General features: G+C 50.7%; 1 protein-coding gene across 1 annotated transcript; it reads left to right on the forward strand.

Annotated features, from left to right (window-relative positions):
* The first annotated feature begins 570 nt into the window (after window positions 1-570).
* Ahcy (adenosylhomocysteinase) lies at window positions 571-12478 on the forward strand. Its single transcript, XM_050151094.1, has 9 exons — window positions 571-710; window positions 5231-5421; window positions 7175-7250; window positions 8887-9036; window positions 9614-9726; window positions 10160-10367; window positions 10449-10536; window positions 10631-10748; window positions 12257-12478. The coding sequence occupies exons 1-9, from the start codon at window positions 683-685 to the stop codon at window positions 12461-12463; spliced, it is 1179 nt and encodes a 392-aa protein (XP_050007051.1). The 5' UTR covers window positions 571-682; the 3' UTR covers window positions 12464-12478.
* The last annotated feature ends 1440 nt before the right edge of the window (window positions 12479-13918 follow it).

Below are 13918 nucleotides of genomic sequence, written 5' to 3' on the forward strand. Positions count from 1 at the left end.
CGTGTGGGCGGCTCGGGGTCACCAAACAAAACCAACGAAAAGACACGAGAGTGGAATGGGGACTTGTTGAGGAGGGAGTGGGGGTGGGCAAGAGAGGGAGGAAGAGAGAGTGACACATTGCAATTTGTTATTTTTCTTAACTTTCTTTTTGAAACCTCACGCTGTAGCCCAAACTGGCCTGGAACTAACTAGTTGTAGATCAGACTGGCCTTGAACTTGTGACAATCCTTCTGGCTCTGTCTTCCGAGAGTTGGGATTACAGGCGTGTACCACTAGACCCAGCTCCATACTGGTAGTCTTCGGCCAAATATACCAGAAGAAATTAAGCTCAGTGAAGTAATTGGCCTGAAAGTTCTGCATCGTTTTGACCTGTGGTTCACTGACTGAACGAATGGGAGAAGAACCGCCTCTCTCCACGCTCCCTTCCAGCCGGGTGCCAGGAGTCCAAAGGCCACAGAGCATAAAATTTATAATTTTTGTGGGAGGGATCGAAGTCCAGCCCCGCTGCTGCACAGCTATTCACCTCGAGCCAGACTCCGCCCCCAAGTCTCAGCCCCAGCGAGACTCATGAATATTCAAATTAGAAGATATTTAAAGCCGCGCGCGCCCGGCGTAGATCCCTGCCCCGCGCCGTCCGGCCCCCTTCATTGAGTTCTTCAGTCGTAGCGGAAGCGCCGCCAGCATGTCTGAAAAACTGCCCTACAAAGTCGGTGAGTCCCAGGGATGCAGTCCTCCGTGGCGACTCGGCTCCCCACCCTGGGCTTGTTGTCCGTACCAACCCGCGTCTGGTCGAGGCACCGGCCTCGGGGAGCCCGGGACCCCTAGAATCGCTGGCCTGGCCGCGCAGGTGCCTGGGGGTTGGAGTCCACGTTCCGCCGAGAGCTAGGAGTGGGAAGCAGCTACGGACTACAAGTCCCGGCGTGCCCTGCAGCAGGCGCCCTGAGCCGCGGCGCGGGCTACCATCCTTGATTAGGCAGCATGCTGCTCGTGGAGAGACTGGCCCTTGGGGAAGCGGCCCTAGCGGTTCTGGCTCTGGCGTCTGGCGGGCTATGTAGCCCCCTACAAGGGTCCACCACCTTCCGGGCCTTGAGCGGGGCCGGAGAGCGCCCTGGTGTTCCAGGTGTTAGTGAGGAGAGGCCCGGAAGGCAAGTCCCCGGTGGTGTACCGGGGACTTGGGGTCAGCTCAGTCTGTGGGACTATCTGGTGGATGACCAAAAGAAAATTTAGAGTGCTTAAAAATTCCCCTTCGTTTCGTTCCAGTGATGGAAGAATGACTGAGTAAACAAACGTTCAGTTGAGCGTTTACAATGGGCTAGAAACCGCCTTGTAGCATTATTCTAGACTAATCCTTTTTATTATTATAGCTCCCTAGGGAAGGAACGAGTCTCCTTTTACGATGAAACTCCGGAGGTATAGAGGTTATTTTCCCAGAATCTTGCAACTGGGAAGCGGTTGGCTAGAATTTGGACCCAATACGTCATGACCTCTCGGCTTATCCCTTTCGCTGCTGTCAGTATGCAAGGAAACACACACTTGGGACAACCCTAATAAAATTTCAGCACAGTTCAGTTCAGGCTAGGCTTAGTGACACAGGTTTGCAATGCCAGCGTTCACTTCTGAGGCGTACAGTGAAGTCCAGGCCAACCTGGACAAAACAGGGAGACCCTATCAGAACCAAACTACAGACCAAACAAAACCAGAGCAATTCAGGCTGTCGGGCTTTTAAGGTCATTTCAAGATGCCGTTAAATTGGGGAGGGTCACGTGCATGAAATGGATGCTACCCCATTATACAGAGGAGGAACCTGAGGAAATCTCTTGGGAAATTCTTAATAAAATAGTTAACCAGCTGCCAGAGTAGATTATTGTCTCCATTGAGTAGATGCTGAAACTGAGGCCCAGAAAGGTTTAAGTCAGTGTTGCCCTGGTGGAACAGCTGGAATGGGAGCTTGTCATACTGTGGAGGGGTTGGAGGACCACAGATTGCATGACTTGGAGGCTGGGGTCTTGACCTTAGGGGTGGAGGCCCACTAAGGAGGGCATGCTGTGCACTAGACCTTGTCCGTGTGGTGTTATAATCCTTGGGTGTACAGTAAGGCTCGGCCTGATTATCCTCGGTCTGATGAGGCAGGTTTGGGAAGGGGCACACGGGTCTTTTTGACCCATGTTCCTGGGACTTCTGCAACCTCTGGTTGTCTTGGCACTAAGCTCCAGAGTTTGGTACACTAGCTCCTCCAGCTGCCACAAGGGCATTGAAAGAATCATTTCTAGCTGGGGGGACAGGTGGTAGTAGATGGGGCGGGGTTTAAGCAGGAAAGCACAAAACCCGTTGTCCTCTCCAGGACTGGCTGGAGACTATACATGCTGGGAGTTAGACTAGGTTCCCCTCCCTCCCTCCCTCCCTCCCTCCCTCCCTCCCTCCCTCCCTCCCTTTCTTCCTTTTTGCCATCCTTGTCCTGTGCCAACTCCCTATGAATCTTTGCTCATTTAGTTTTAGCAGATGATGTGGTCAGTGAACATTTTCTGAGTTCCTTCTCTTTGCTGGTCACAGTTGCTGGTCACTGGAGATAGAGAAGTGACCCAGCTACAAGGCTGAGACAGATAGACCTACATAGTGTAGCACAATCTCCTTGTGTGGGGAGGTCTGTCACCTTTCACTCTCCATGGCTACCAGCCCCTGTTCTCCTCTCTCCCCACAGGTCTCTATGGTCTTCATGCTACCATTTTGTTTGCTTGATTTTTGGGCCTCGGCTGGCATTGAACTCATTAAACTTCCTTTATCCTCCAGGCGCTGTTTTTATAGGTACACGTCGTTATAGTGAGCCAGTAGGATCTTTCCGAAGACAAATAAATGATACCTCCTTTGGAACTCTGTAGACGGCCTACCTCACTGCGAGTAAAGTCCTGACTCGTCTTAATTCCTCTGTTTTGCGTCAGCTTGGCCCATTTTCAAGTTTTGTTTTTTTGTTTTTGGCTTTCTCATTTTTATTATATGTGTATGGGTGTTGCGCCTACATGCACATCTGTACCACGTACATGTGGTGCCCACGGAGGCTAGAAGAAAGCCTTGGATCCCCTGGGGCTGGAGTTATAGACGGTTGTGACGCTCTGTGACCTGCTAGGAATTGAACCCCAGTACCCTTGAAGAACAGTCAGTGGTCTTAACCGTTAAACCATCTCTCCAGCCCCTCCATTTTCAGGTGTTTTTGAGCCAGGTACTGCGTCTGGCACTTGGCATTAGTCTTCCAGGTTAACTGCTTGTGTTAAAGCGCCACGGTGGGAGAGGCCTATGGCTGAGCTGCTAGTGATGGGAACAAGGTGGAGATAGAAGCAGCTGGTAGACTTGGGAGGGGCCTGAAGCCCAGGTAAGGACTAGGATTTTACATTTTTAGAAGTTTCCCACTGGGCTGTAAGTGAGGAGCATGACATGTGGGAACAAAGGGACCGACTATGAAGCTGCTTGTGGGTCCAGCTGGGAAGTGGTCCTTTGGGCTAGGGTGGGATGCTCGGTGACAAGCATGCTGGTGGAGGTGGGCATAGTGGCCCACACCTTTAACCGCAGCGCTTGACACAGGGGCAGGCAGTTAGTTCTCTGTGAGTTTGAGGCCGGGCTGCTCTCCATAGTGAGTTTCACAGAGTTGCAGGAACAACAAACAAAAAACCTGCTGATAGAAGCAAAAATGGAAACGGGAAATCTTACAGGTTTTTGGCAAGAGTGGCAGATTGAATGGTGGTTTCATTTCCTAAAATGGGAAGATTGAGGGTGTGTAGCCAAGCAGTCTTGAAGCCTTGTACTTGATGGATAATAGTTGGACACCAGACGAGAGGTGCTGAGTCAGCAGTTGGATTTTGTGAGTCTCAGATTCCTGGGAGAAGTTTGTACTTGGAGGTAAATACGTGGGAGTCATCACCCCAGGGAAGGCATTCACGATCACCTGAACAGAACTTAATTGGCAGGAGTTGGAGAGGAACAATGATGGGTATACTCAGGCCTCCTAGAGTATGTCAGGTGAAGAGCAGCCAGGAAGGAAGGAGGGAGAAGAGAGACTCGGATGCCAAGGGAAAGCAAGCATTTCAGAGTTGGTAGTGGGGTCCCTGCTCCTGTGAGAAACCTGAGCATAAGTAATCACCTCAGTGGTGCCCGTAATGGAACAGTGAGATCTGAGGGGTGAGAAAAATCAGGGACCAGGGACAGCTGGTACTTTCCGACAGCCAAGAATCCCGAGTCTAATCACAGAGGAGGGTGGAGTTCATGGACAGATGATTTTGTATTCTCAGAACTATGAAGTGATATTATCAGGCGATGGGGAGAGATGACTAGGGGGAGGGGATAAACTTACTAGGAAAATGTAGTGGGATTGCTAGGATGTGCCAGGTGTCCCTTGAGTTATTTGTTCATAGTAAGCAAGACCTTCATCCCATGACTGCGATTCTGCTGGTTCAGGCCTTAGGTACAGTGGAGAGCTGGCTCTAACTAGGTGGGAACTTTGGTTTTGAGAATAGGTCTCTGTGAAGCTCAGGATGACCTCAAAATCATGGCACTCTTCGTACCTCAGCTTCCTTAGTGCTGGAATTCCAGGCATGAAGCCACCCACCTAGCTTCGGGTGTGAGCTTCGCCAGGTGAGGTCCCAGAGGCCGAGAGAGCAGGGTATCCTAGACTGGAAAAAGAAGGGGAGATCATGAAGGGGGCGGGGTAAGGGACACTAGAAATGGATAAAATGGATGCTTTAGAGTCTGAACTGCTCCTTCTTGGAGTTGGTAATGTATAGGGAGAAGACATGGCCAGAGGCGGTTGCTTGACATTCAGATTTCTGAAGGAGCTCTCATTGTTGATGGCCTGCGGTCAATGCTTCTGTGTGTGTGTGTGTGTGTGTGTGTGTGTGTGTGAGAGAGAGAGAGAGAGAGAGAGAGAGAGAGAGAGAGAGAGAGAGAGAGAGAATAAAGTCTTAGTAGTAGTAGTAGTATTTGAGATAGGACTATGTAGCTCAGGTTGGCTTTGAACTTGCTGTGTAGTCAAGGGTGAACCTCCTGCTTCCATCTGGAATTACAGGCGTGTCCACCACTCCTGGCTTGTTTAACTATTGGCTAAATTATTAAAATTTCTGTAGCAGCCTCCTTTCTTCACCCGTCATTTCCTAGGGTGAGTGAGAAGACCTGAGCTCCCCAAAGGTAAACATGGCCCTGGGTGGGAGGAGGTGGCTCATGGAACTTGGCCATCTTGTTCCTGCAGCGGACATTGGACTGGCTGCCTGGGGACGAAAGGCCCTGGACATAGCCGAGAACGAGATGCCCGGTTTGATGCGCATGCGGGAGATGTACTCGGCGTCCAAGCCACTGAAGGGTGCCCGCATCGCTGGCTGCCTGCACATGACTGTGGAGACTGCAGTCCTCATCGAGACTCTCGTGGCCCTGGGTGCTGAGGTGAGGTCCACAGCTGTCCCTCACACTCTCTGGGCTCAGCCGTGGGGAAAGACTGTACTGGTAGGGGGTGTAGCTGGCAGAGCCTCTCTGGTCACCTGGGTTTTCTCTCCACTTCCCTCTGCTGTCACCCATGGTGGCAGAGTCTTTGGTCTATTTTCTCCAGTTGGGAAGGTAGCTGACTCCTCAATACATCTTCCTGCCTGAGAGCATAGTAAGAGAAAACGATACTCCATTTGGTCATCTAAACCATTCCCGTTAGCCTTCCTAGGAGTCGGGTGCCTTCTAGAAAGTAGAGTGCTATGATTTGTTGAACCTGGATCATGTGGAATAAGATCCCAAGGAGGGGCCTGGTGGGGTAGGGGAACCACAAAGAATACTGGAGGGCCTGTTTTTTTTTTTTTTTTTAAGATCTATTTTATTATTACGTATACAGTGTTCTGTCTGCATGTATGCCTGTAGGCCAGAAGAGGGCACCAGATCTCATTATAGATGGTTGTGAGCCACCATGTGGTTGCTGGGAATTGAACTCAGGACCTCTGGAAGAACAACCAGTGCTCTTAACCTCTGAGCTATCTCTCCAGCCCTGGCCTGTTTGTTTTTTGAGGCAGCATTCCACTCTGTAGCCTAGGCTATCCTGGAATTTACTGCGTAGTTCAGGCTGGGCTCAAGCTGTCTTTGTACCTCAGCCTTTCAAGCACTGGGATTTTCCTGCTCACACCCACCTCCACTGACTTTTTCCTAGACTTGTTTTTATTTTGTGTGTATGAATGTCTGCCTGCACGTACATCTGTGCACCGCTTGCACGCAGTGCCCGAGCAGACTAGAAGAGGGTGTTAGTTTCCCAAACTGGGTTTCCAGACAGTTGTGAGCCGCCGTGTGGGACTGGGATTGAACTCGGGTTGCAGAAGAGCAGCTAGTGCTCTCAGCCGTTGCCTCTCCCGGCTTTAAATCATGTACAAGCCTGACCTGGACCCACAGTTGCCGTGCCTGAGTATTGATACAGGCCACCTGGAGCTCAAGTACCCAGCTCAGGCTGAACAAGTCCAGACAAACTTAGCAGTTTTCTTCCTCATCCCGACGTCTTTGCTGGAGGTTTTCTCTGCACGAGGAGCCCGGCGTATGACAGCCACACATCACTTCCACTGTTGCTGCTGCATTTCTTCCCTGCACCCTGCTTTAGTAGCTCCTTCCCCGTCTCCTTGTTCACATTGCACTGGAGTACTGTTTTCTTACTTATTTGGTTTTGTCTGCACCTTCATGCTTGCGTATGTACCACCTACGTGCCTGGTTCCCACAGAGCTGGTCCCCTGGAACTGGAGCTGTGGGTGGTTGTGAGCTGCAGTGTGGGTGCTGGAACCAAACCAGGGTCCTCTAGAAGAGCAGCAAGTGTTCTTAACTGCGGAGCCATCTTTCCAGTTGTTTATATATGTTTTGAGTCAGAATCTCACTGTATAACTCAGGCTGGCCAGGAATTCCCCATATAGCCCAAGCTGGCCCTGATCTTCCTGCCGCTACATCTTGAGTCCTAGGATTATACACATATATACCACCATGCTTGGCTCGGTGATTTATTGCCTTTTTTTTTTTTTTTTTTAAACTCTAGTGCTAACTTTACTGCTCTGGCTTCTAGTCATTCACTTGCCCAGAGTCCCCAGCCTTTCACTCTTGGCTTCAGGGCTTCCCTTTTCCTATTCCTAACAGGATGCTTCATAGCTACCCGTGATCAACAGCCTTGTTTTCCTGGCCCTTCTAGGTGCGGTGGTCCAGCTGCAACATCTTTTCCACTCAGGACCATGCAGCAGCTGCCATTGCCAAGGCCGGCATTCCAGGTGAGCTCGCTGTGGTATGTGGGCGTGGATAAAGCACTTTGCTTTTTCATGGTTCTCTTACTGACCCCTGCATTAAAGGCCTCCATGTGCAAACAGAGGCCCTTAACCTATTGATTTATAGTCCTCCCAGCTCAGATTCCATGGAAGATACTTACTGACCGCTGAGCTTGTGGTCTGTAAGGAAAGGATCTGAAGATTGGGAGCCACATGGAGCAGAGGGTGGGGATGTTCGTTAGAGGGACTCTGGATCCTTTTCTAAGGAGCTGGTGAGGTGTAAGGCAGAACAGGAGTCTTTGGCACTGACTGAGGTATGGTAGTTTAGGAGCATGAGAAAGGACCAGGTCAGAGAGCAAAGACTTTGTCTCAGACTGTTGCAAAATGGTACCTGGACTGCGGCAGGGTGGGGGTAGGGCTGATGGGACCTGTTAGATTCAGTGGTGATTAAATAAAATATACAAGAATCTTGGCCGGACGGTGGTGGCGCATGACTTTAATCCCAGCCCTCGGGTGGCAGAAGCAGGCGGATCTCTGTTCGAGGCCATCCTGGTTTCTGTAGAGTTTCAGAAGAGGTCCCAAAAGCTACAGAGAAACTCTGTCTTGAAAAACAAAAACAACAACAAAAAAGCTTTTATCAGGGAACTGGAGAGAGGACCTGGGTTCAATTCCTAGCACCCACATGGCAGCTCACAAATGTATGTAATTCCAGACCCAGAAAATCAATATCATTTCTGTCTTCAGCACAGGGTACACAGACATACTTGTAGGTAAAACACTCATACATTTGGGGGCAGGAGGAATCCTAACCAGCTGTAGGTAGGGGGTCAGTGGGAGGGGTTCCTCACAGGGCTGAGTGCCTGTCAGCAGCCCCCACCTTGGTGAGGCTCGGTCCTCCTTCAGAAGAGGCCTTGCTTTAATAGAAGTATCTTCTACAATTGTGGGGAGGGAGGCAGCTGGCTACTTGGCCAGTGTCCTGTGTAAACAGGAGACTCTTGTACCCCCACCTGTGGAGTTCCACAAGCTGGGAGGAGCAGCAGCCAGCAGCCTGCACCCTTGCTTCAGACGCTGCGTTCCCCAGTCTCTCTTAGGGGTTTGTAAGTGGTGATGGCAATGCCTCCTCATGGGGTTTGCATGAGGGAACACGAGAACGGGCACAGAGCAGTTACTGTGCCTGGCACAGAGGATGCTCCATCTATAGCGTGTGCTGGGCAGTTTTGACCGGGCGTAACCTGGAATCCCTCAAGACCTTTCAGTGAGCAAACCAGGATCTTACTGGTGCCTGGTGAGTAGGACGTCTCTCTGGGTAGGAGCCCTGTTCTGTAGGGGCCAGTACACCTACTTCATGGAGCCCAGGCAGAAGGAGAAGCAAAAGGGAAAATTATTTCTGGACACCTATGTCTAGGGCCATGCGCGGTCTCTGTGTCACTTGATGTGCGCAAGTGTGATTCTCAAGGTCACATGGCTGGAAAGTTCTGAACTTAGATCTGCTTAGCTTCGGTCTGTGTGTTTCCCACTGCTGTTTTGGTAGGGGCTGGACGTAGCTAGGCATGGGAACTAGGAAGCAGACAGCATTGGCACTGTTGGTAGAACTTTCTTTCTGGAGCCCCCTGCCAGCTTCTCACGTGCCGCTCTCCTGCAGTGTTTGCCTGGAAGGGTGAGACAGATGAAGAGTACCTGTGGTGCATTGAGCAGACGCTGCACTTCAAAGATGGCCCCCTCAACATGATTCTGGACGATGGAGGCGACCTCACCAACCTCATCCACACCAAATACCCACAGCTTCTATCAGGTAAGCGGGTAGACTGAAGGGAGCCTGCTCCTTCACAGACATGAGGCAGGGGGTCTGGCGGAACGTCCGGATTCTCCATAGGACTGGAAGACAGGAGGTTCCTGCCATATGGAGGCTGCCTTCTGACGTGTGATGTAAAGCCAGGGTAACTGGGGTGGGGGCAGAGCTGGCTGAGTTCATAAACCAAGGCCAGTGCAGGGTAGGGCTAGGAATGGTCGCAGAGAAGCAGCTTTGTGGACTGTGACAGAGAGGAGGAGGATGGAGTTTGGAGAATACCAAGGCCCTGAGGTAGGAAAAGATTGACTGTACAAAACTAGCCACGACTAGTAAATGAGGGAAGCCTTCTCTGGAGGGTACTCTAGGCTGGGACAGGACGACTGGGCGGAGTGGTGTCGGCACTGCACAGTGGTGGGTGGAAGATGTTGGGCGTGCATCACTAGGGTTCAGTAGGACGTCAGATGGTGACTGGGTGAACTTTACAGTCAGGAACAGATGGGAATGAAGGAGAGGGACGCCAGGGAGTGAAAAGGGTTATGGGTAGAGATGTGTTCTCTGATGCTCTCCCTCTTTTGTTCAGGCATCCGAGGCATCTCTGAGGAGACCACGACTGGGGTCCACAACCTCTACAAGATGATGGCCAATGGGATACTGAAGGTGCCTGCCATCAATGTCAATGATTCTGTCACCAAGGTGAGCCCGGGGGGAAACTCAACTCCAGTTGTTAGTTGCCCAGTGAACTTAGGAATGGATCTCTGAAGAAGGGTGGCCAGGAGGGAAGATGGGGCAACAGTCTGAGGATGGCGAGTGTACTGGGTCATAGCTGTGCAGGAACATTGTGGCTTTGGTTTGCAATAGCTTTAAAGTTAATCAATTCTTAGACTCAGCAGCCTGTCCTGGGCATTGATTCCCTAGAAAGACTTCTAGACCAGCAGAGAACATGAGGGAGATAGTCTGGAGGCTGATGAGGAGGGAAGGACATGTTGGCTTTGTCTAGTGGAGAAGATTCTTAGGGGTCTGCTCAGGCTGACTGAGTGGGCTCAAGTCTCAGCCCTGTGGGATGCTTTAAGGCCTGGCCTCAGGGTCTTGCCTGCCCCCATTGTCCCCTTGCCCCCTCTCCTTTCAGAGCAAGTTTGACAACCTCTATGGCTGCCGGGAGTCCCTCATAGATGGCATCAAACGGGCCACAGATGTGATGATTGCGGGCAAGGTGGCAGTGGTAGCAGGCTATGGTGACGTGGGCAAGGGCTGTGCCCAGGCCCTGAGGGGTTTTGGGGCCCGAGTCATCATCACCGAGATTGACCCCATCAATGCACTGCAAGCTGCCATGGAGGGTATGGTAGAGTAAGGGTTGGCTGTTGGGGCTAGAACAAGGGTGAGCCACCTTTGCTAACACATGCTCACTGTCCGTGCAGGCTATGAGGTGACCACCATGGACGAGGCCTGTAAGGAGGGCAACATCTTTGTCACCACCACAGGCTGTGTTGACATCATCCTTGGCCGGTGGGTACCAGGTGGGAGTCCTGGGGAGCAAAGGCTCCCAGGCTTGGGGCTGTTCTTGGTCTCCGGTCCCTCACAGGGTTGGGCTCCCTTCCAGGCACTTTGAGCAGATGAAGGATGATGCCATTGTGTGTAACATTGGACACTTCGATGTGGAGATCGATGTGAAGTGGCTCAATGAGAACGCTGTGGAGAAGGTGAACATCAAGCCCCAGGTGAGAAGCCCCAGCCTGCCCCGCCGGGCTGAGGAGGGGGAACAGGCTTGTAGTTTGCCCGCCCTGGAAGCTGGTGTGACCTAGGGAGTGGGGTGTATGTTGGAGAAGCCTGGTTTCAGAGCTAGGTTTGAGGTATCAGAGTTGATGCTGAGGCCTCGGTCGTCCTTGAAGGTATCAGCATGTGTGCCGTGCACAGTGGCCTTGCTGTTTGAGAAAGCCCACTTGTGCTTGTGAGCGGTGGACAAAGAGATAAGGCCCTGAGGGTGCTCACAGCCAGGCGGGCATGCTGGCAGCTGAAGAGCGTGGGCTGAGCTGGCAGAGGGTCAGGATGGGGGAGGCCAGGAAAGGGACACTGCATGACTGTCTAGAACAGCTCTGTGCAGAGTAAGCCATTAACTGAGCTAAAGGGCAGCTTTGCTGTGGGGCATTCCTTTGGGGTATGTGCAACTTAATTTGGCTTTTATTTATTGTTGGCTTATTTATTTACCTGATTATAAAAGTAATGTTCCCGGAAAACTTTTTGGATTTGTACATTAAGAGCTTTTAAGTTAAGTTCTTTTTTGCCTTGTAGAGCTGGAGATTAAACCCAGTGCTTCATGTAAGCTAGGCAAGGATTCTCTTACCAAGTGATCCACATCTCCAGCCTTGCATTTGACCAAATATATATTTATACTGACATATATATCTGTATATACACACACACACACTGATACTAACATATATATACACTGACACACACACAAAGCTACATTCTACTCAGTCATTTTATGTGCATGCTCGTGTGTAAGCACATACATACTTGCATGTGGAGGTTAGAGGAGCCTGTCGTGGTTGATTCTCCCCTTCCACCGTGTGGTTCTCAGGGATTGAATGCAAGCAACTTTACCCACCGAGCCATCTCACCATCCTGCATTCCGCTTTTTAATGACAATTGAGAACATGAGGTCAGACCTCCCTCCAATGGTCAAGGCTCAGATTGCAGCCATTTCTTCGTGTGTAGCTCTGAACAAGTGACTCAGCCTTGTAAACTTCAGTTTATTTGTGAAAAGGGGGAGGTGAAGCACTTAAATGATAGTCATATGGGGCTGGAGAGATGGCTCAGTGATCAAGAGCACTGACTGCTCTTCCAGAAGACCTGGGTTCAATTCCCAGCACCCACATGGCAGCTCACAGCTGTCTGTAATTCCAGTTCCAGGGACCTGGCACCCATAGCAAAACACCAGTGCACATAAAATAAAAATAAATTTTAAAAAATGATAGTCATATATGTATAAAGGATTCAGGACAGACTATATGGCAGTATTGACAGTAACAGCTGTTACCTCCTAAGTATGCCCAATGCTTTATAGGTTTGAATTACTAACTTCTCAGAACAGACTGGTTTATTGTGTGTGTTAGCTCTGTAGGGTGGTTGTTTGGGGGCATTTCAGGCCATCTTGTGCAGGGTAGGAGGTGGGCAGAGATGGGTAGTGCCCACCAGCCCTTACTGTTGCCATGGGGACTTGCAGGTGGACCGCTATCGGCTGAAGAATGGGCGCCGAATCATCCTGCTGGCTGAAGGCCGACTGGTCAACCTGGGTTGTGCCATGGGCCATCCCAGCTTCGTGATGAGCAACTCCTTCACAAACCAGGTGATGGCACAGATTGAGCTGTGGACCCACCCAGATAAATACCCCATTGGGGTTCACTTCTTGCCTAAGAAGGTAAGCTCTTGACTTTACTTTGAGGCTTATATTGCTGGTTCCTGGGCTCCCTGTGTGGGTTTGCTAGAGTATATTAAGTGCTTGTCTGCCCTCTTAGTTGTCCTCCAGAGTCCTCGGTGCTCCCTGGAGCCACACCCATAGTGCCCTGAGCTGTGGAGTGTGTGTGGCTCACCAGGTTTGAAGCTGTGTCTCCATTCCTGAGTTGTAAAGGGAAGGCAAGAGCGCTTTCCTGAATATCAGCGAGGATTTCCACATGTCTGCAAGGACTGGGCGGGTACTTGGTAAAGTAGCCTGGGTGGGAAGTTAACAGTTAAAGAATATATGCTCCAAGTAAAGGGGTGGCTGTCACCAGCCCGGGTCACAGCTCCACCAGACAAGACCTCTGAGCTCTGAAGAGAAGCCATATGCTATGGTCTTGATATGAAATAATTTTAAAATATAGGCAACATATTGTAGGGTTTTTTTTGTTTTGTTTTTTTGGTTTTTTTTAAATGGATGTGCCCCATTTGGTTTGTTTGTTCATCTTTGATCTTGAGACAGGGTCTGTCATTGCCCTGATTGACGGATCTCAATCCTTGACTCCTAGGTCTGCCTGCTTCTGCCTCCTGAGATCTGGGATTGTCTTGGGTTTTTTGTTTGTCCATTTTGTGGTGTTGGACATGGAGCCCAGGTTCTCATACATGCTACATGAACATCCCTTAGTTGCATCCTAGTACTTGGGTGGGTCAGCTGGGCATGTCTGTGAGATGCATGCATCTAAGGGTTCTTAGGTACCTTAGTTAACGATGATAGTAGCCACCATAATCTTTGTGACAGCTTCAAAAGGTGGGTATTTTATGTGTGCCCTCCAAACGAAGAACCCAAGCTTTAGAGGCTGGTGTGCTCTCCTGGGAATCCAGCTCCAACGGCCCAGGTGGTCACCCCTATGTGGCACCCTGGTAGATTGCTGTGAAAGAAAGGTGTCCCGAGCTAGACCGGCCAGGCATAGGAGGCCTTCCTTCTGCTTCTAACAATAGAGACTCCAGGTTAGGCCCATCTTGCGTTTACTTGCATCTAGCTTGAACCCAAAAGCACTTTCTCTAGGCTCCTCGTCTGTTAATGTAGGCATTATCCTCCCTTCCTACATCTTGGGAATGTTTGTGAAGCTCTAAGAACAGTGAACATAAAACTGCTTGGGACTGTAAAAGCACTCTGGCTGGGCTGTAGGCAGAGTGTCAGAGAGTGCTATTAAAATATATCCTAGGCCACAGTTCATTTCAGGATGCATTCTGGCTAGCTGCTTCAGTTAGAGGGTGAGGAGATGTGATTGGTGGTGCCACCAGGGCTATATGATGGGAGAGTGTGCTTGGCTCTCTTTAAAGACATCACACTGAAGCTGGCCATGAGGCTAGAACAAGGTGTAATGAGGACTTGCAGCCCCCCCCCCCCCCCCCCCCCCCCCCCCCCCCCCCCCCCCCCCCACGCCCC

Source organism: Alexandromys fortis, unplaced genomic scaffold, assembly GCF_014885135.2.
Source record: "Alexandromys fortis isolate MF-2015 unplaced genomic scaffold, M_Fortis_MF-2015_v1.1 scaffold_27, whole genome shotgun sequence".
NCBI classification, from domain to species: domain Eukaryota; kingdom Metazoa; phylum Chordata; class Mammalia; order Rodentia; family Cricetidae; genus Alexandromys; species Alexandromys fortis.

What these genes read in the sequence shown, in the direction of transcription:
- Ahcy (XM_050151094.1), top strand. Translation starts at nt 683, where the DNA reads ATGTCTGAAAAACTGCCCTACAAAGTCG. An exon ending in TGCCAAGGCCGGCATTCCAG is followed by an intron (nt 7,251 to 8,886) that starts GTGAGCTCGCTG and finishes GCTCTCCTGCAG; the next exon opens with TGTTTGCCTGGAAGGGTGAG. An exon ending in GTTGACATCATCCTTGGCCG is followed by an intron (nt 10,537 to 10,630) that starts GTGGGTACCAGG and finishes GCTCCCTTCCAG; the next exon opens with GCACTTTGAGCAGATGAAGG.